Below are 22,027 nucleotides of genomic sequence, written 5' to 3' on the forward strand. Positions count from 1 at the left end.
CAGATAAGAAAAATGAACGGATTCAAAACCCACAGCAGCTTTCGAGCCAACCAGTTGCCTGCTGCCCAAGCTCTGAAGTGCTGGCGAAGAGCTCCCTAGAGCCTCCCTCAACAGCTTTTATCATCGTAGGAAACGCTTATGATTTGCAATTGCTGTCCCTGCCTTTCTGCACTGCTTCCTAATCTCTGCTGCACAGTACCTGCATAATCCTTGGCGTAATAAAAATCTTCAAGAGACCAACAGGCTTAGTTTCATCTTCATACGAACCATTTGGTTAGGGAATTTGGAAAGTAAACACCATCTAGTCAATGTTTTAAAGATGAATTGAACTACAGAGTAAAGATTTAAAAAAAAAAAAAAAAAATCCATCCAGAATCTACAGCTTCAGCTGAAGAGGAGAAATGATTTTGCGAATAAGACGCAAGCCTAGAAAATGCAATCAAGATGACTTATTTTTCCCCAAGGTGACACTGAGCATACCTTGGCTTATTGTCTCTGTGCTAGAAAAATGCATTGCTCCAGCCCGACTGTAACTGAAGGCCGTTCCCGCAGTGGGCTTCACTGCTTCCTAACGATATTCCCTGTTATTTCACGCCAGGGCTGTGTGTGCCGGCACACCCAAGAGAGATTTGAGGGTGCTCTTACCGTCTGAACAGTTAAAGGTCCATAATGCAGTTTTTAATGAAAAATGTGTCATGCCTGGAAATCTTTCGCTTTTCAAAATGAAACAACCATTTCACTGTTACTGACAAAAGACTTTAAAGGAACTATTCAAAAAAGGTCTCTGTTTATAATCTTACTGCGTTCTTCTCGTTCTAGTTACATTACTTAGTCATTTTTTAATGTCTTCACTTTGAAGTTCTCCATTCGCACAAAGCAAGCTGCTTCTTGTGTGGACCGTTTTGTCCTAGGACACAAGTTTTAAGGACTGTTTGGTGCCAGCTGGCTCTTCCTAAACTTATTCTTGATAGATGCTCATTTCATTTCCTTAAAGCATTATGAGGGAAACCACACGATATCCGATTCTGAATTGTGCATGCGTTTTAATTAGTGGAAGGCTACTGTAGTTAAAGCAAGGCTGCAGGTCACACCAGAATTTGAGGACGGCACAGCTGGTTTATGTGGGCAGCTGCGATGTCCGTGCCCGTGGGCCTCGTAGTAAACCAAGTTTTACTGGAGGGTGAAGGAAAGTTCCTCCACGAGATGAAATCACAAAAAGTGGCATATGGTAAAAGAGTCTTATCTCTACCTACAATTTCCTGAAATCAGTCCAACCCAAAAAGTCTTGGGTAAAACTTACACCCTGCCTTTGGAAAAGCAACCCTATGGATCAAATTGTCTCCTGAAAACAAAAGTGCTTCATCTACTGCGGGGAAAAAAAATCACATATTGATTCTCGCACACAGAGGACGTAGCTGGGCACTAAGCCGCTATTACGCTCAGTGCAACAAAAAATTGAGTATTAGAGTTGCCACTTGCCTATTTATTAAGCTGAAAGCACTGTCGCGCACATTTGGCACCGCACTGCTCCCGGGCTGTAACTTTTCACGTGCAAAGTTCACCCGTAGAACAACGCGAATCAAACGATCCCAGATGTGCTTTAAGTACAGTATTGGGTTGCACACCTTCGCTAGCGCGAGGCAGGGCAGACCTGCTTGCGTCTGCGCTTTTGGAGCATGACTGATATCAACCCGTCATCCCCGGTGTGCAGGACAATGGAAAAACGTCAAGTTAAAAAAGCCCTGCAGATACTTGGCCCATTCAGGCACGGTGCTAAAACCCTGCCAAAAGGACTTGCGTATGATTTATCAGTGTAACACTCTGGCCAAAGCTAAAAACCAGACTTTACTGCCCTGTTAATTTTGATACAGAAAGCAGAGAAAGTTTTAAAACATCGCTGTCCAGCTTAGAAGAAAACAAAAACTGAAACCACAATAATAGCTATGAGCAGATAGTGCTGTTTAAAGGGGAAATCGACATCTTCTGCTATATAGCTAAAAAATCAAACATCCGGCTTTTAGTTAAATGCATCTAAAGCAAATCACACTGTATTTTCCACTGGCTTGTCAGGCATAAGGATTACGTAGCCGTTTTCCAGCATAGTGTCTTTTTACCAATTCAAAGCCCTTTTCTGCTCATGAAATCGCAGCCTCCCCAAACCTTTACAGAAAGATTTTGGACATTTTAAGTGATAACTCTCTTATTGGAATGATCAGGGAACGTTCCTCATGGAAGTTTGACTTCAGCTAATAGACTAATAGGCAGAAATCTCAACATGCCGTGTTTTGTGGATGTTAGCAAACATTTATTCCGCAGCAGGCAAAGCAAAAGGCTCCCAAGCCGGGTGTTCCTTCTCCAGCAGCCTCTGCCGGCAGCCAGTGCGTAGCGTGCAGTTTTGCAGGGAGCTGCTTGCCGGCATTTGGGCTTGCTGCTGCTACAGAGAGACCTAATAGCAGCGATAACCCCGCTATAAGGAGACATTTTGGAAGGGCTAGCTTTGCTGGTGACAGGTTTTTTCTCCAGGTTTAAAAATGTATATATATATTTTTATAAATAAACATATATACATGTATTATATACACACACAAAAATAGGCAGTCATGTTAGCTTTCCTTTTCACATGTGCCTATATCCTTGAATGCAACTGGACCACAGAAGCGACAGCTTGCAGATGAGTATGTACATCAACAGCACACTCCGTCAGGCTGCGGCAGTTTGGCCAGCAGGACCACGGACAAAATTGTCAAACGTGGCAAGATGCAAGATTCAGGAATTCACATTTATCCTACAATTGTCAAATTTCTGTTTGACAGTTATTCCCTCACTGAATCACAGCAAGAGGACAGGACTCATGCAGAATCACCTGCAGCAACTGTCCTCGTACCGTGACAACAGCACCGTGGACTGGCGGTGTAGTTTGTCGCTTTCCTTGAAAATTTAGTTTTTGAAAAAAAAAAAAAAAAAAGAAGTTTATCCATAACTGTGACAAATGTAAATGCTGCAGGCAGGGAAAATCTGTTTTCTTCAGAAACAAAGCAACGGCTGGAACCGTAAGTTCGAACAAAACATCCTAGCTGTTTGGAATAAATAACAACTAATGCAAGTCTTGGTTTAAAAAAACCCCTAGCAATTGTAGTTTTAGACTGTAAGGTTAAAACCATATCCTCTAATTGCATAGCAACACCTGCATCACACTGCCTCAGGCAGCTGCAGCGAGCAAATAGGCTCAGCCCCATAAAACGCGAGGCAATCTTTCCCGGGGCAGCCAAGGGTGGTCAGCTCTGATCGCCAAGCAAAGCCTTCAGACAAGGAACGGGCAGCCTGGCACAGCGCATGTGAGAAAGATGTTTCGAGATTTATCTTGAAGAGCAAAGTTGCCTCAACCTCCCGGCTAGAGCAATGTGTTTCCGTTTGTGTGTCATTAAACCACAAACATTGAAATGCTGGGTCTATGTAAAGTCCTGCAAAAAAGGTAGTTAATTAGGTGGCTGCTGCAGTCTAGGGGGAGCAATTTTTGCTTACCAAGGTCCCACACATTCCACAGTGGCAAGTTTCTAGAGGCTTGCACAGATTTTCTCTCTAGTCCAGCCTTCAAAACTAAAATACAAGATTTGGCACAGTTGTTTGCAAGGGAGCTGTTTACACGCACTCTTCAAAGTTGTGACTTTTGTGTCCATCAAAAACACAGCGCCAATTCTTCTGCTGCCCGTACCTCTTGGTATGAATTTTAGAAATATTTTAACCAAATTTTTTTCCTCTTCCATCAGTTGGATCTAAGACACAACTGAGGGGAAATAACCAGTTTTGTACACTTAAAAGCTGCCAATGGTGTGACACAGGCTGAAGAAAGCATCTTGCTTTGTTCTTTTGATATTAATCTCTTCTGCGCTAGTTGTTACTACGCTAGCGTAACCTGGGATTTTGCAACTGGGTCTCCGCTCCCAGGACACCTTGTTCCTTACAATTTGCTCTATCCAACAGAGGAAAGGTGAGAAAAAACAGTTCCTGCCTGCTGGGGGAAGCACTCCTCCGCCTGAAAACATTACTCATACAACTGAGCAAGCAGAGTATTCTACATTCAACTCTTAAAAAAAAAATAAATTCTAATTCACCTCTCTTGCTGTAGAACTGGAAATTTTCTGGAGGATGCCTACTGGGAGCAAATCTTCACAACAGGGACAGATCCAAAGCAGCAGAATATATCAGTTGGTATCAAATGCAACTAGGAGGCACTGTAGCCGAGTGGACTATTTAACAGCAGAGGACAAGCGTGGCTATGGAAATGGGGCTGGCGGCTCTAGCACAGGTAGACTACGCATATCGCGGACAAGAAAGTGCTTCCCTCCCTCTCCCCAATTTAAGGTCATTCCCTGCCTGGCAAGCCAGCTAGAGTAAAGCTCATACAAACAGCAAAGCTGTTAGAAAAAGTGGCAGTTTAACACGTAATGGTAAGGTGATAAACAAATTAACATAATTTATTTTTTTTTTAAAATCTGAATGGAAAATGCAAGCAAATTCTTAAGGCAAGTATTCTCTTACTAAAAGACTCATACTGATATTATTCTTTGTGCCTAGAAAAATCTGATTAACACAAGTGATTAGGCAACTCCAATTTTAAAGTTGCGAAAAACAAGCTAAAAGAGCAATAAAAGTACGCTGTGATCTCTAAACCCAATATAATTGGGCAAAGTAAAATCTTCAAGTCGTTTCACTACAGCTTTGAATCTAACTGAAGATCTTTTCCTGACCCACAGTCAGGTAAACAATTCACAGAATTAGCAGGTAACTTCAACACTTTAAGAAAAAGTTCATTTCTTCCCAAACTGGCTCGCCAGTACTTATGCCATCTAGTGGCCTGTCTCTTCAGGCAAGTACAGAGAGTACTTAATAAAAGCCTTCGGTTAAGGCTGCTGCTTCTATTTACAGTGGTCAGCATTACGCTATTATTTTCAATGAAAGGTTAGAATATGCAATGCAGAATGCTACTGCTGCCGCAGAATATCACAGAAGGGAAATTCATCCTCTTCTCCAGAGGCCAACCGTCAACATGAAGCACTCATACTAGAAAGGGATCCGACAAAAAAAAACATTTTCCCTTTCTTCAAGAAGGCCTTGTATCACCTTCAATTAAACCTGTAACTTTTCATGTAAACAGTTACTTTGCTCTACACACAAAGCAGATCCTTTACAGTACCATGGCTCTCCTCATTCTCAATTATTTGGGTCTGAAAGACTAAAAAAGCTTTGCATCTTCATGCAGACTCAGTTTTTCTGTATGTTTTATTAGAAAAACAGAATTATAGCTTCAGTTTGGATTCTTTTGCTTGCAAAGCCTTGGTTGCCAGTTCAACTCTTTCTTTTAATAAGGTAGCTTCTTCAGCACTTTTTTGGGCTTGTACATTTTTCAGTAAGAAGTGGGTAAGGAAGAGTTTCAAGCCCTCCCGTAGCATTCCCAGTTTGGGGTTGTCAGATAACCTGTAAAGACACAGATCAAAAATAGTATTTAGTCTTCTACAGTTTCAGAAGTGTCTTAATTTTTTTATCTTCTTCAAATAGAGATGTAGAAAAAAAATCCAACCTACAAAAGGAGCTTTTCTGAACAGGCTTTCAAATTACCAGCAAATCTACACTGGCTTGGCAAACAGCCCAAAGACACTCAACATACAACTGATCCTCAGCAGTAAAATGCCGTATCAGAGCCTTAGACTTGCTTTATGTAAACAATTACATTACAGCAAAACACAAGACAAACACCATGTTTGAGCCTCCTTGTGTTGCAGCGTAACGGTGGAACATCACCACCTAATTTCTTCTAACTTAATGTGACATTGCAAGTTTAATACAACAAAATCATGGAATCACAGAATAATTTAAGTCAGAAAGGATGTCAGCAGGTCATCTTGTCTGACCTCCTCTTTAAAGCCGGACTAATACCCAGGTGTGGTCAGGTTGCTCAGAGTCTTATCTCCAAGGATGGAGATTTCCCAGGCAATCCTGTTCCATATACAAAAATAAGATTTCCCAGACAATGTTGATTTAAAGAGAAAATAAATCCCCCCAACCTCTCCCTCATTAGTTTTTCTTTATTTTTCCTTCTTACACTAAAGATACCTTCTAGCAAAGACTGCTGGGAGAGCGAACCCCACTGCACACAGATGGTAAAGCAATAAGGAAAGCAGGCAATTAAAGCTCTACTCATGGAATTGTATGACCAAAATGATACATTGAATACCTGAAAGCCCTATTTTGTATAACACTTCTTACAGATGTATCTGTATCAGAGCCTGTACTAACACACAAATGATATGGATGTCATCTCTAAGCACGTGGAGGAAAAGATGGTTATCAGGAGTGGTCCCTGGTGATTTCCCCTTGGTGAAATCATGCCTGACCAATGTGATAGCCTTCCATGATGGCATGACTGGCGGGGTGGATGACGGGAGAGCAGTGGATGTTGTCTACCTTGACTTCAGTAAGGCTTTTGACACCATCTTGCATAATATCCTCATAAACAAGCTTAGGAAGCGTGGGATGGATGAGTGTACAGTGAGGTGGGCTGAGAACTGGCTGAAGGGCAAAGCTCAGAGGGTTGTGACAAGCAGCACAGAGTCTAGTTGGAGGCCTGTAGCCAGTGCTGTGCCCCAGGGGTCAATGCTGGGTCCAGTCTTGTTCAACATATTCATCAGTGACCTGGATGAGGGGACAGAGTGTACCCTCAGCAAGTTTGCTGATGGTACTAAACTGGGAGGAGTAGCCCACACACCAGAAGGCTGCACTGCCATTCAGCAAGACCTGGACAACCTGGAGAGTTGGGCAGAGAGGAACCATATGAAGTTCAATACGGACAAGTGTAGGGTCTTGCACCTGGGGAAGAATAACCCCAAGCACCAGTACAGGTTAGGGGCTGACCTGCTGGGAAGCAGCTCTGCAGAGAAGGACCTGGGAGTCCTTGGTGGACAACAAGCTCTCCATGAGCCAGCAGTGTGCCCTCGGGGCCAAGAAGGCCAATGGTATCCTGGGGTGCATTAGGAAAAGCGTGGCCAGCAGGTTGAGGGAGGTTATCCTCCCCCTCTACTCTGCCCTGCTGAGGCCACATCTGGAGTTCTGTGTCCAGTTCTGGGCTTCCTTGTTCATGAAGGCAGGGAACCACTGGAGAGAGTCCAGGGGAGGGCTATGAGGATGATGAGGGGACTGGAGCATCTCTCATATGAGGAAAGGCTGAGAGAGCTGCGTCTGTTTAGCCTGGAGAAGAGAAGACTGAGAGGGGATCATATCAATATTTAGAAATATCTAAAGGGCAGATGTCGAGAGGATGGGGCCAGATTCTTTTCAGGGGTGCCCAGTGACAGGACAAGGGGCAACGGGCACAAACTGGAACACAGGAAGTTCCATCTCAATATGAGGAAAAACTTCTTTGAGAGTGACCGAGCACTGGAACAGGCTGCCCAGAGAGGTTGTGGAGTCTCCTTCTCTGGAGAGATTCAAAACCTGCCTGGACGCAATCCTGTGCAACCTGCTCTAGGTGATCCTGCTCGAGCAGGGGCGGTTGGACTAGATGATGTCCAGAGGTCCCTTCCAACATCTACCTTCTGTGATACACTTCCCCCCACTCACCCAGAAGAGCTTACTTTTTAAGGGATGGATGGCTGATTGGTGGAAAGGCACTGTATAATTCTAAACAAAATAAGTAAACTTCCTATCTTCTTAATTACTACTAATCAAAGGTTCCCTGGAGAGATCTCTGATCACTTACCTCACAAAAATGTCACTAAGTTCTTCAGCATCTGTTTTGATTAACAACATGCTTAATACTTGTCGCAGGAAACGGACTTTGGGTTTATCTAGTTCACTGAACTCAATTACCTAGTGGAGAGAGAAGAACAACTGGATTAATTCAAGTATTTCAAACACCTGAATTTCCTTCTAAATGAACAGCTTTTAGCACACCAACTGGCCTCCCATATAAGCTGAGTCTTAAGTTTGGCACAGAAAAATTAGCTGAGAAGGCTGCTTCCAAAAGACAAAGTCAATCAATAAGGAAGCAGAGAAGTTTCTAAGGAATAACTTGTCTACAGTACCAGCACAGAAGGAAAAAGCAGCAGTATTTTGAAAAAAAAGCGCACCAACCTTGAGAGCTGAAAGTGGCAATGATTTTGTCCTTAGTAAGTGAGCCAACAGTGAAACCAAGTTGGAGATGGCAGTGGCTGACAGGTTTTCTAAGTCTCTGATTTTGTCCCAAATACTAAACTGAAATGTCACCTAGGTATCAAAGGAAAAAAAAAAATCCTACAAATTAAGTGACTGTTTAAGTGAGTAACAGCATAAAAAAACCCCTTTCAACCTTCTATTCTTTATGAGATCTCTGTTAATTAAAAGAGATGCTTGATCAGACTGTTACATTCTTTTAAAATGCATAAAACAGAGGAAAGCATGCCTTCTGCAGTAGCTATTTTATTTCCTATTCAGATGTGGCCATGAACATGCCTTACTGAATCTATGGCTATATCAGCAGAATTCTTCCTCAGGATCAACATCTTAACAGGCATGCATCCATTCTCAGGTATTTAATAATTGCCTTCCTAACCACAATAAAGACACTAAACCAAAGTAGCAACAGATTTTTCTTCACCTGAAATCGTCTTTCATAGTCACAAAACTTGTTAGCCAAAAATGCATAGAAGGGGTTGTATATCTTCTCCTGTAAGCAGCAGTAAACGATAACATGAACAATTTCTCTTTCCTGCTGATGTTTCAGTCCAAGCCTAAAATTTAGCAAGAGAATAAGAATTATTTAGCAAGGAAAAAATTACTGCCACAAAATAAGAGCTACAGTCAACATCCAAGAGTAATACTTTAAAAAAATCTCCTCACACCTGTCCTGGTTTTCGCTGGGATGGAGTCAATTTTCTTCCTAGCAGTTGGTATAGTGCCATGTTTTGGATTTAGTATGAAAATAATGTTGATAACACCCTAATGTTTAGTTGTTGCTAAGCTAAGCAGTGTTTACAATTAAGTCAAGGACTTTTCAGCTTCCCAGGCCCTGCCAGCGAGGAGGCGTCAGCCTTCCGCAGGGGGTGCACAAGAAGCTGGGAGGGGGCACAGCCAGGACAGCTGACCCAAACTGGCCACAGGGATATTCCATACCCTATGACGTCATGCTCAGTATACAAGCTGGGGAAAACTGGCCAGGAACGGCTGCGGCTCAGGAACTATGTGGGCATTGGTTAGTGAGCAATTGGGCTATCACTTGTTTTGTATATTCTTTTATTATTATTATTATTATCTTCCTTTTCTGTCCTATTAAACTGTTTTTATCTCAACCCACAAGTTTTACTTTTTTCTAAGTCTCTCCCCCCTTCCACTGGCAGGGGGGTACAAGTGAACAGCTGTGTGGTTGTTTTAGCTGCCAGCCAGGTTAAACCACACCATCACTACATTAAATTTTACTTGTCAAAGTTCTTACAAAGTCTTTAAAACATGGAACGGATTCAAACCCTTAAGACTGTGGGCTAAATCAGTATCCTGGTATGACAATACAGAAATGCTACAGTATTATTAGTGTTAGAGGAGTGGCTGTAAAAGCAAGACCTCAACAAACAGAAGTGAACGATGCAATTACCCCCTGGGAAAGGAAAGGTAGCCCACTCTATGTTTGTAGCTCTCCATGAAAAAAAACAAGAGGAGAGGGCCCTGTCATCATGGAGTCTTGTGCCTTTGAACCTAACAGTGGCACTGCAGCAAGCGCTGTTGCATGGTGTACCAAAGGTTAAATAGTGAAACAAGAACTTCAGGACCCTGTTGTGGTTATCTCACACTTGCACCTATAGTCACAGGAGGAAAAACAAGTCTTTGGATCAGTATAAGCCTATTTAGACAAACATGTGCAGGGCACCTCACTGCTGTGGTACTTACTAGGGATAAGAAAATATTTTAAGATGTTTTTCCTATTTGGTGATACAAATCTTTTCATCTCTAGGTCAACTCCAAGCTACATATATGAAATTCATTATTGTTTGACAGTAGCCTAAGAGGACCCAGTCAGTGATTTCAAGCCACCTTAAAAAAAATAAAAGACCAAAGAAAACAGCCAGTATCAATGCGTACTTATGTTGGCTGCCTCAGCATAAAGGCCAAGGACTGAACGGCCTTCCCACTTGAACAGCTGACCAGTCTAAAAGAGGGCTGAGAGACTTTGGCAGGGAATGGTGACTAACTTGCAATGCACCTGTTCTGTGAATAACATGATTTAGCTTCAGGGCCGTCAAACGCTTGGCAGCATTAAAACCAATTAAAATGAAAAATGCTTCATATTATAATCTGAAAAATGTCAAACAAAATTCTTTTCATTGCTTAAAGCTCAAGTTTCATATGGCATTAGTATAACTCAAGTGTATTTTTTAACCAAGTTTGACTCCACTGAAACTTGCTCTACAGTCTGTAGAGTACAGTTTGTCATTGCTTGAGTCTAATATCCCTCATTTGTACACACCTCCAGACATCTGCCATTGCATTTGATCACAGCCACATACCAGATTAACGGAGAAAATACTGTCTTTCAGCCAAAACCTCTCAGAATGTAAGGTTTTACAATATGAAAATCTGGGATGATTTCTAGGCTGATTGCTAATAAGTGGTGAAAACTTAGAAGTCTGCTTCTCCAAAAGAGACCAGCACTGTAAGTGCTGTGTCTGTGATGTAATTCACTTGCTCTCCCATCAGCCAAGTTCTACCTGATTTTATTAGAGTAACAAAAGTGGGGGTTTTTTTGTTTTTTTTTTTTTTTTAAATACACAGGTTTTCAGCCATCAGACATGCATTTAATGGAAGACTTGTGAAGTTACTTACATTGCAGTCACTAATTTGGCACACACTCCTTTTCCTTGTCATCATCACTTCTACTGCGATTTGCTTATTTAGGAAATATTTGTGTTGCCAGATGCTTGTAACCAAGTAAATCAGCACTCTGATGTTCTGTTTTGTTCTTACCTTCACTTCTTCACAGACTTAGCAGTGTTTTCTCTTTTCACACCTAGCATTCCTAAACATCTAAATTTAAGAGTCAGGATTGTTTTCACCACTGAGCTTCACCATAAACCCGTACCAATTTCATAAGCGTCATAATTTTAGATAAAGAATATGCAACCACTTCACCTATTAAATCATTCATGAATTAAAATATTCCCATGGACTTGTATGTCTTGATCACTTTAAGAATTCCCCCTGAAGTAGATTATCACCAGCAGAAGCCTGCCTCTAAGTAGGTTAGTTATCATCAGCTGAAGCCCAAGACTATCACTGCCTTCAGATCAAAAATAGCAATACTCAAACCCACCTTTTAAAAGTCAGCTCAAATTACTTTAGTAGATACAGTCACATACTCGCTATCCTGAATTACACACACCACACTACAACAAGATATCTAAGACTTTTAAAAGTGTCAGTTTTTTGTGAGTTGTCAAGTTTCTCAAATTCTTTATCTCTATGAAATAGCTTAACAATTGCCTCTTCATCAAACCTAAGCATTCATTCCCCTTCACGTGTGAATCTGTGGTTTGTGAAGGAGGCGTGGCCTTTCTGCTGATCAATAGCTCAAGTCTCACTCTCTTTGTCTCCAGTGATCTCCAGTGATGTTCCCAGTCTTCCCTGCACATTGACACTTCTGCAATCACAAGCTGAGCCACTTCAGGGAGCTGTTCTGGCTTCAAACTAATTACTTTCTTTTGATGTAAGGAGGAGAAAGACAAGCAGAACTATAACAGCATGGATTTAAAATGGTTTAAATTACCATTTAACCACACCTCAACTCTGCCAGAGATCTAGCAGGAGATGAATCAACAAGCGCAGTTAAAATACTTCTTTATGTATTTATCAGGCTCTTCCTCTTGAGAACGACATCAAGCACATGAATATAAATTCCCATACACTCTGGAACGCATGTTCACATTAAACTGAATTCTTTCACTGAAAATTCTGTGTACTTTCCATCCTACTCTGCCAGATGTGGGCAGATTTGAGAATTCCTCTCTTGAGTTTGCTGTATAAAAATCAGTATCAACACACACCAGGCAATCTGCAGAGTTTTTCTGCCAAGCCTGTATGTATACAGATTCATATACTAGTTTAAATAGCACAGATGAGAGTCAAGGATCAATTTGCAAATTGAACTACCAGGTCTTGGCAAGAACTGCAGCAGCAGCAGCTAATTTCTTTTAATTGAACAGGCCATATTAAGATATTGGAACGACTCCATCAGAGTCTTAAATCCAAGCTGTGTTTTGCAGAAGTGGCATTTAATCAAATATTAGTTGACTTTATTACAAAGTCTGTTTTGGTTTGGTTAGCAAATTAAATAATTGCATGCCATCTTGGTAAGACAATTCCCTTGAATTACAAGGCTGCAATAGAAAAGTTCAGACCTGATCTCTCCCCTCCCAGTTACTATAGACTGACAATTAATATTCTGACAAACACAAAGAATAGCTTAGTTTAGAAGTTGTGATCAGGGAAAAGCTCAAAGAGCTATTTTGCCAAGTGGTAAGGAAACTGGTCTTAACATGAAATGTGACCCTGGAGCAAATCCAAAGCTAACGAATTCTGCAAGAGGGAAGTGGAGGTGCTACAAAACTACCAGGTCATACAAGTATGGACAGAGACCTACAAGATGGCTTAACAAGGCGGCAAGAAGGAAGCGGTTTTGTTGTTGGATTTCCGTACTACTGCCATGAGATGTTCTGAAGGGGCTTCTGGTCTGCCTCTGCAAGGAAGCAAGCCTGCAGGAGACTTCCATCCGCTGGACCGGGTTGTGCATCTTCAATGCAAAAAGATACAGGCTTCTTAATTCAAAAGATGCTGTAAATCACAGTTATAGACATGAGTGACAATAACAGAGGCTACTCCGTTCCTCTGACTGCCAGTCAGTTCTGCGTGCCCCCTACTAGTCCTTACACCAGGGTTTTCATCCCTCTCCTACCCTTTTCTGGTCCTTCTCCTACTCTTTTACCCTACTTGGATCACTAGCTATGCACTTCTTGAACTGTATTATCAATTAAATGCTCTTAAGCCCAAACCAGCAATGTTATTTTTCCAATCCAACTAGTGCTATTTTTAGTTCTGGCCTGTCTTCTGTGCTAGTCTGTACTTACTTGAGAAGCTTTTCAAAGGCATCCAGGAAGTCTTCACTTGTCATCAAGACACAAAAAATACTTCTCCTGATATCAGTGTTCATTCTCTGCTTACGAGCAAGCTCCATTATCTTTGAACTCACCTGAAAAAAAAAAAGCTATTTATGCTTGCTTTAAAAAAGCTATTTCTGTGCAGCCTCTAATAAGACCATTAATGAAGATCTCCAGTAAACTATGAAGCATCAATCCAAAGGTCCAGAGCTTTTGTCCACAGACATAGGCATCATCAGGAGCTTTTTCAACTAGGAAAATATATTCTAAAGTGTTTTAATTGTGCTGATTATTTTTAAGACAGGCTTCTCTAAAGCAAGTCAGCATGACCATCTCACTACACCACTTTTAGAATCAGCTTAGATAGAAGCCACCCATGGACAGACAACACTACCTGTCAGAATTCATACTAGCAAATCCACTTTAGGTCAAGTCTCTTCTTCCACTTACATAACAAGTTACTTTTGCAATTACACAGGATAAGATAAAATAAGGTATACCATAATGTTCGTAGTAACAACTCTTATGAAGTGCATGATAAAAGCAGAATTTACAGTCCAAAAATCTTAGTCTTACAAGAGGCTGTGAAGGATTTTTTGGTGGGCTCAGAAATGAACTTACTTACCTGTATGAAGAATATTCAAAAAAATTACAAACACTTAGACTTACAACTAGAACTGCTTGGATTTACCTTTCCTACATGCAGTTTTTGCTGAGTCTTGCTGTTTGTATCATTGATCATTGGTGCTCCACTCCAGGATGACCCTACGATCCACCAGCGACCAACCCGATCAGCACTGAGGAGAGATTCCAGGGAGACACGGAGCTGAGTTTCTTTTCCAGAACTGCTGCTGTGAACCTTGAATAACAAAATACAAAAAACCACCAAAGCTTTTATTTGAAGCTTTCTTTTTAAAACAAACAAGCAAACCCCAACAAATACTTTTATTACTTAAAATTATGTTAAAACAAATAACATAATCTCCATAAAGGTCTTCACTTGTTCCCCCCCCACTTTAGTTTCAGTCAACAACCTGGAAAGAATTTACAAGTTTCCCATATGCTCTAATTTCTCAAACACAAGAATTTCCTTAAATCTACATTTAGAAGCTCTTGATTATTTTTTAAATAAGATTTTATTAAATAAAAATTTTAAGTAAAAAAAAAAGACATAATTAAAAAGTAGCCACCTTCCAATCACAAATCTTGATTAGAATTCAGACTTGATGCTGACACTGAAAATCAGTTGCAGCATCTTACAGTCTGGTCACAATTTTCCTTTTGAACACTTGTAATCAAATGAAATGACATGACAAAATGCCTTAAGTTTTGTACAACTCAAACAACAAAAAGTTTATACTCTTTGAGCAAACTAAGAATTTTCAACAAAAGAGGCCAGAAGCATACAAAGAGGACTACGAACATTTAAGAGAGGAAATTCTACAGAACTAGGTTACCTAGCTTATTTTTGCCTGGCCTATTATCACTGATGCACACATCCTGCACTTACAAATTTCTGAAAAATAAGATGCTCTAGGTGTTGTAGACAAGTAGTGTAATTTTCAGGTTGGAGACACAGGGACTCGAAACCCAGGTCAAGTCTTGTGAAAATGAATTAGTTCTCAATCCAAAGAGACAATTACTTTCATGCATTTTATACTGGGCTGTTCTAAACAAACTGCCCTCTCTCTGCCAAAAAAAATCAAACCACGCACACACACAAAAACACCCATGCAAAAAACCCCCTAAAAACCTCACCAACAGAAAAAAAAAAAAAAAATCCAGGTTGTCAGAAGTGTTACACTTCCAAAATAATTCTAGTGAAGTTAGGAGCAGGTGCCTGCATCCAAAATCGATGGAAAAAAGAACTTGTTATAATGACTCATTTCTTCTGCACAATCATTAAACATCCCACAATCTCTTTTTTCAAGTACAGGACTTTGAGGCAAAGTCTTTGGCTAAGTATTATGTCATTTCTCAAACTGTTCTGCAGAAGGCTGGTTGACTGCTGACTAAACTTGGACACAGGAGATAATACTTAATGATCTAAGAAATGATTTTTTTGTCCACAAGAGTTTCAGACTGTTAAATTAAAAAATACTATAGCACATCAAGCTAATGTACAATACAAATAATTACTTCTGGTTTAAGAACAGTTATATTACATACGTCAAGAAAGTTCTCACCAGTGTTCTTTGCAATTTGCGGAGTTTTTCAACCGGCTCAGGATCATATCCAGGAATCTTACGCATGTCATTATTCCTCAGTGCCAACATCGTTTCTAGCATAAAACGAACCTATTGGGAAAATTAATATTCCTGTAGATTATGTGCTGAGTTTACTTTATTAAAGCAGATAGTGTACTTGGAAATTACTGTTGAGAGCATTGCTCAGCTGGCAATATGCATCAAAATTTAGATTACATGAATTCAAATACAGAGAAGGATGTTTAACTCCTATTACATTCGTGTTCAAGCTTCAATTCAAAGCTTAATCTGCTAAACACCATGACTCAGTGACCATTTTTTGAAGTGTACAAAGTATCATGAAACAGAAGCACTGTCCACTGCGTAAGACACAAACCAATCCTTGTCTCAATCATTACAAGCATTTTGGTGTCTGTTCCCTAAGAACTAATGGAGAAAGACAGACAAGAGGAATGCAAATAACTGAACGCAACAACTGAACACTAATGGTAATTTAGAATCTAAATAGAATGTAGCAGAAAACATTCTGGTAAATTAGCATATGTATCCAAGTGCTTTTTATTTTTAATATTGAAGTCTATTCAGAACAGAAAAATCCTTGAAGCACACACACATACCCTAGTCTGATCCTGGAGTTTCTTCTCTGCTGCGTTTGCTTTCTTCTGGGCTTCAGTGATCAGTTCCTTCAAAGCCAAGGCATCATCTTTTCTTAAGGAAAAGCCCACATTTTTCAGAAGAAACAAAATCAACTCAATCTCTTTTTCAGTGAAAGTGCTAACAAGCTTTTTCAGAATATCAAAGATCAGCAGGGAATGAACCACATGGAAGTTATACAGATGAGCAATCAAGGCAAGCAGATTTTCACATTCTTTCCCTTCAGCATCACTTTTGCAGAATTCATCAAATTTCTTCACCACGGCTTCCAAAAAGTGAGCACCCACCTGGCAATTGTTCCATTAAGGGGGGGCAAAAAAATCCAACAGTTAACTGTAAGTAGATTCTACAGACATCTGTAAAACATTCATTTTTGGGGCACTGCCACAATTAATTTTAAAGAAATATTGTTGCTTCTCTCAACCAATATGGATGTTCTACATATACATATACAAATACCTAAGTGGTGTGACATTTTCTTAAAGTATATGTTATTTACACCTCATATATGCCATCCAGTTGCGTTTTAAAGTCTGTGCAAGAAAAGCAAACGTTATGAACTTATACTATACGTACATCAGAATTTATTTGTTTACACAATTTTCATGGACACATATTAGCATCTTCCCAGCTGTCAGGCTGGCATGCTGTTACTGCTAGTCATTCATTCAGTAAAAGCTCCATGTCAAAACCCAAATGCATCAGAGTTCAGCATTCCAGAATAAAATACTTAACAGGAGGCTAAAAAATAATATTGTAAACCAACCCCCAATATACCAAGTTTTCACAGTTGCTGAGCACGAGCTTAGGCTGATTTTGAAGTGGGGATAAGCCTTAGCCATTTTCAGTGGTACAGCTGAGAAAAACAATTTTGGAATCTCTGTATTTGTGAAGAAGGAACTGATGCTAGAGACTGGAATCAGAAAGCATACCAAAATATGGGTAGGTAACAAACGCATTACTGCTACACAAGACACCCTCTGCCCCCCCATTATTATAGAGCTAATATTTGCTGATTGTTCTTATGAAATCCAGAAGTCCCGGCAGCAGTACTGACTTGCATTAGAAGCCTTGACCAGCTTAGGTTTTAACTATCCAGTGATTGTATTGCACAGATGTATAATACAACACAGCTATTGAAATCCCAACTTCTGCATTGCTCACACTAACCCTAAATGCAGCTGTGCTACCACACTTTTGTGTAATGCATATTCTACATATATTTTACAGGAAAAAACAATGGGGCTTTATAATATACTTAAATCCTACAGTCTTAGATTCAAAGATGATGTGTAACAGAGTCAGCAGTAGAGAAGACAGTCTGGATATTATCTATTTCTAATACCTATTATTATATCTATATCTAAAACCTATTACTAGGTATTTTGCAAAGTTTCAACTTCTAAAAAGGTTGTGTTTCTCTTCTTAAAATAGCATTGTAATAATTGTAATTACATTGTAATTACAGTTGCAGTCAGAACTGCCTTTCAAGCAGCAGAGAGGAACAAAAAAAGTTTAAAGGCAAGGCTGCACATAGAAAGCTGCTGTAACTGCATCCATCTGATACTTAATATGGTTTCTGAGACAGCATTCACTATATGACAAACTGAAGAACTTGCATCAATGCATCTTTTGCATTGAGATGTAGAAAGAAAATGTAACTTGATTGGAACACGGTGCACGAACAGCTCAGTTTTGTAAGAGACATTTCACTAAAATCTTCCCTTTGACATAATTAGTTAAAGCTTCTGTACAGCTTCTTTCTGTAACTGCAGCATTTTCCCTTATCTGGATACGCATTGTTCAAGAAATACTGTAATACACCCAAGAGAAGAGAAATGGATTAGTGTCATTAAAAAGGAGAAAACTTGAAGCTTAAAATATTCAGTTTTATCAATGCAGAAAGATTCTGATGAAAAACGTGATGTTTTTAAGTGACCAGTGGTAACTCAGGGAGGAAATAATCACATAAAGCAACAGACTTGGTCCCTTTTACTTGTGGACACCTAGCTAATAAGTTACAAATACTGATGAAATTCAACTAGAGGTGTTTTTCAGTGACACACAATCAAAAATTAAAAGGCAATTCAAACAAAGTATCAAGGAAAACACTCCACAATATGTATTATTAAACAAAATCAGTCCCAACCACAAGAATTACCTCAATTCCTACATTATGATGAAGAACGCTGACCAAAAGGACATGCTCCATCATCAATCTTGAAGGCATGGCAACTGCAGTAACACAAGCATTCATAAGAATATCTGTAAGAGTTTCGTTCATGTCCTTTCTGCTGTTGGCCATGTAGAGGTCTTCCATCTGTCCACTAATGGAGGACAAATTTGGTTCACTCAACCTATTGAGAAACAAAATCCAATTTTAACTTTTTCTTCTCTTTACACCTTTCCATAATTTTCTATTTACCCAACAAGCAATCTATTCTTTTTGGAGAAACTGGCTTGACTTAAGAAGAAAGATCGAAAAGATAATTGGAAGGGACCTTCTGTATTTTGCTGTGTTCACTAAACTAAAAAAAACCACCATGTTTAATGCTAGGGTTTTTTAAAATATATTTACATGTAAAAACAGATTAGCAACAGTATTTACAAAGGATTGTCAATGTGCTTACTGTTGCACTGAACAGACCTATTAAAAAAACAGAATTTGTTCTTAGCAGTTGTAACGAAGGCACATCAAAGTCTCTAGAGAAATTAAGTATGAAAATACCTCATACTTTTCTAAGTTATATAAAATTCTAAATGACTGAACAAACTGTAGTCTGCATTTTACAGATAACACAGATAAAAGGAAATGTCAATAGATTTCTTATTTTAAAAATACTCTAAAATTAAACCACGTGAAAGTCCTAATTACTTTTTCTGTTCTTCAGTACTGTAAGCTATAAAATGTTGCTCCTCCTCAGTTGCAGTGTTGAGAAATTTATTTAATTAAAAAAAGATAATCATGCCTTTTTTGTGGGGGGTTATAACTCACACTATGAGGTTTTTTTATAGGCATACTCCAGCTGACACTTCGTGAATTATACCTTCCACTTGCAGGCAACTGCTATGCAGAATTCAGGCCAATCTTAAATTTATTTTCTAGATTTTTCAACTTCTGTAATGACCAACTTTGAAAAATTTATATCAACAAAGACAATTATTATTAAGGATAGCAGACATGATTGCCAACTTAAAATCAGTTTGTGAAGAGAAGAGTCACATCCTTGCCACTTTTCTTTGAATGATGAGCACTGTCACATCAAACCAGAAAGATTAATGACTTTCCTTATTACATTACCTGTTAATGAGACCATTCACCATTTTCTTCAGTCTTCCCAATTCTTCTCTTTTCTTGTCATCCAGTGTCTCCTGAGCTTTCCTTACTTGAGGGGGAACATACTTTGTAGCACTGTGATTATGACTCTTAGCAGTAAAAGAATAAAATACGACACCAAATGAGACTAGTATTTTAAATATTTTAACAGAAATATGCATTTCTATTTAAGAGTAATACATCAAACTTTTAGTTAAGTATATATATTTTACCATATAATAATTAATGCCAAAGGAGCAACTTCCTACAGAAAAGCATGCAACAAGTTACTGCTTATGACGAACTTGACGGCAGCAAAAAACCTCTTCCCTTTACATGAAATTTTCTTTCAAGTTATTAAAACCTGATATCTTAGGTCTTGGTTATATCTGCTGCAGACATACTAACACCTTAAGTTAGCGCCATGCGGGCTAAGTGACCTGTTAGGCCTCCTCTCCTCCACCCGTGCAACAAGACCTAAAGCAAGCAGAACCTCTGGGATTATCCAGAAGTAACACTTCAGTTTGCAACAGATACTAATTTTAATGCAAGATCTCTTTGCTGTTAGCAGAAGTAGTTAATCATGTTCTTAAACTCTAAAGCCAGGGTAATGCCACTGTTTTGTTCCTTTTATTTGCTGAAGTTGTATATACAGACAAAGCCACAGGCCTTGTACCTCAGGGTATTATCTGCCAGCATCCCAACTTGGGGGAACTCTACCCTCCATGCCTCACGGCTGGCCCTAGGACTTGGCCGGCCTCTTAGGTCAACACTGTTGCTGGGCCCGATGCTGTTTTCACCCATGACAACACTCCACATGGCCTGAGTAGACAGCAAACATGTGATTTACAGAGGTGATGTAAACTCTGCTCTATGTTCAGGTTGTGGCATGTACTCTGAAAAGCAGGTTTGCTTTATCCGAGGCAAACACCCTACCTCCTCCTCCTCGCCTGGGGGCTCGCTGGTCTCAGGCACCCCACCGTCCTCGGGGGATGAGGACGAGCTCTCGCTCTCCCACTGTCCTTCCACATCATCCCCCTCGGAGGGATCTGAGGGATCTGAGGAATCCGACGACGACTCCTCGTCGTCCTCCTCCGGCCCGGGCTGGCCCTCCCACGGCCCCGGCTGGCCCTCCCGTGGGCCCGGGGCCTCTTCCTCGTCGCTGCTCTCGCACAGCTTGCTGAGGCCGGCCCGGGTGCCCAGGGCGCCCAGCACGTAGCCCAGCCCGTCCCGCAGGAAGCTCTGCGGCACCTTCTCCACCTCAGCCCCCTCCTGCTTCTTGCGGCGCTTGCCGAGTCCCAGCCGCCGCTCCAAGCGCCGGATTTCCTTGTCCTCCTCCTCGTTGGCCTCCAGCAGGGCCCGCTTCCGCGCCGAAGCGGTTGCAGCGGCGGGGGAAGCTGCGCGCAGTGCCAGTGCCGGTGTCGGGCCCGGCGGCCGCGCCGCCTTCTGCTGCCGCGGCGGCCCCGGCCGCTGCTTTCCGACGGCAGCGGCGGGCGAGGCCGGGGCTCTGGGCCGGGTGGCAGGAGCTGGCTTGGCAGGAGCTGGCTTGGTAGGAGCCGACTTGGCCGGGGCGGCGGGGTCCTCCACCGGCTCCCCGCGTTGCAGGCGGCGACGGCGGCTCCGCTTGAGCCTGCGCTTCTCCTTCCTCGCGTCCCGGCGGCTCCTGCGGTTCTGCCTCTCCAAGTCTTTCAGCAGGGGCAGCGGCGGCTGGTCGCCAGCTGCCTGCACGAATTCCTGCACCGACTGCCGCAGCCTGTCCAGCTTCCCGCAGCGACGAGCGCGAGCAGCCGCGGACCGCTTCATCTTTCCCTCAGCCACGCCGTTCTTGGGCGCCGCCATCTTGGGGAAGAGCCGATCTGCTTCTTCCGCCGCGCGGCCGCCATTTCGGGCGGCAGCGCCCCCTGACGAGATAGTCCCCGGCGGGCGGCAGTTTGCTTGAAACCCGTACCAAAGCCGCTAAATCCGTAAAGATCTCCTCTTTTAAAAATATATTTAAGAAATAAAATATGAAGAAAATATAAGGTTTGTCTCTTTTACAGAAGGGACTGGAACAATTTGTCCCTCATAGCCCTGGCTGCGGTCGCAAGGCCCAAACGTCCACTGTCTGCGAGGTTCTCGCTAACATCTCAAGGCCACAGGAGCTGAGGGACATCAGCACCCCTGCCCTCTCCTCCACCTGGCCAGTCGCCCATTTTAAGCCTCTTCCAGCCTTGCCATGTTCAGGTGTCTCTTCCTGAGCATGCTGTCCACGTCTACGGCTTCTGTCCGGCGCTAATTTCTCTTGGGGCGTTTCCATCCATGGCGGCGTGCAGTACAAGGTGATGCAGCTGCTGGGACCGGTCGCCCCTGCCACAGGGACGGGATCCTTCCCGCTCTGCCTGGCCTTGTGTGCACAGCAGGTGACAACTCCTCTGTCATTTATGCCTGATCAGAGAGAATGAAACGTCCCATGGCAGTTTGCTGCTGTCAGCAGGAAAACCAATTGGTGGGTCTTATTTTTAGTTTCGTTGCTGTACTCTGGGCTTATGCAACCTGCTGGGTGTGTGTGTCTGGCCCTGTGTCTGTGGCCTGTCTTCCCACCAATTTCAAGATCTAGTGCGAGTTTCAGTCATGTCTGGCAGATGCCCGGAGTTCCCTGAAACACTAAATTTCCCCAAGTTTCATTAAAATAGGTGGCT

The 22,027-nt window shown here is 41.5% G+C and overlaps 1 protein-coding gene across 1 annotated transcript; it reads right to left on the bottom strand.

The window, feature by feature from the left end:
* Positions 1-5,262: 5,262 nt before the first annotated feature.
* On the bottom strand, positions 5,263-21,232 carry NOM1 (nucleolar protein with MIF4G domain 1). The gene is given in 12 exon segments (XM_075746635.1): positions 5,263-5,475; positions 7,754-7,863; positions 8,128-8,259; positions 8,630-8,762; positions 13,143-13,264; positions 13,864-14,031; positions 15,359-15,469; positions 15,997-16,320; positions 18,195-18,390; positions 19,335-19,459; positions 20,286-21,205; positions 21,208-21,232. Coding segments are annotated over 12 exon segments (2,544 nt in total). The 3' UTR covers positions 5,263-5,297.
* Positions 21,233-22,027: the final 795 nt, after the last annotated feature.

Source organism: Balearica regulorum, chromosome 2 (genome assembly GCF_011004875.1).
Source record: "Balearica regulorum gibbericeps isolate bBalReg1 chromosome 2, bBalReg1.pri, whole genome shotgun sequence".
NCBI lineage: Eukaryota > Metazoa > Chordata > Aves > Gruiformes > Gruidae > Balearica > Balearica regulorum.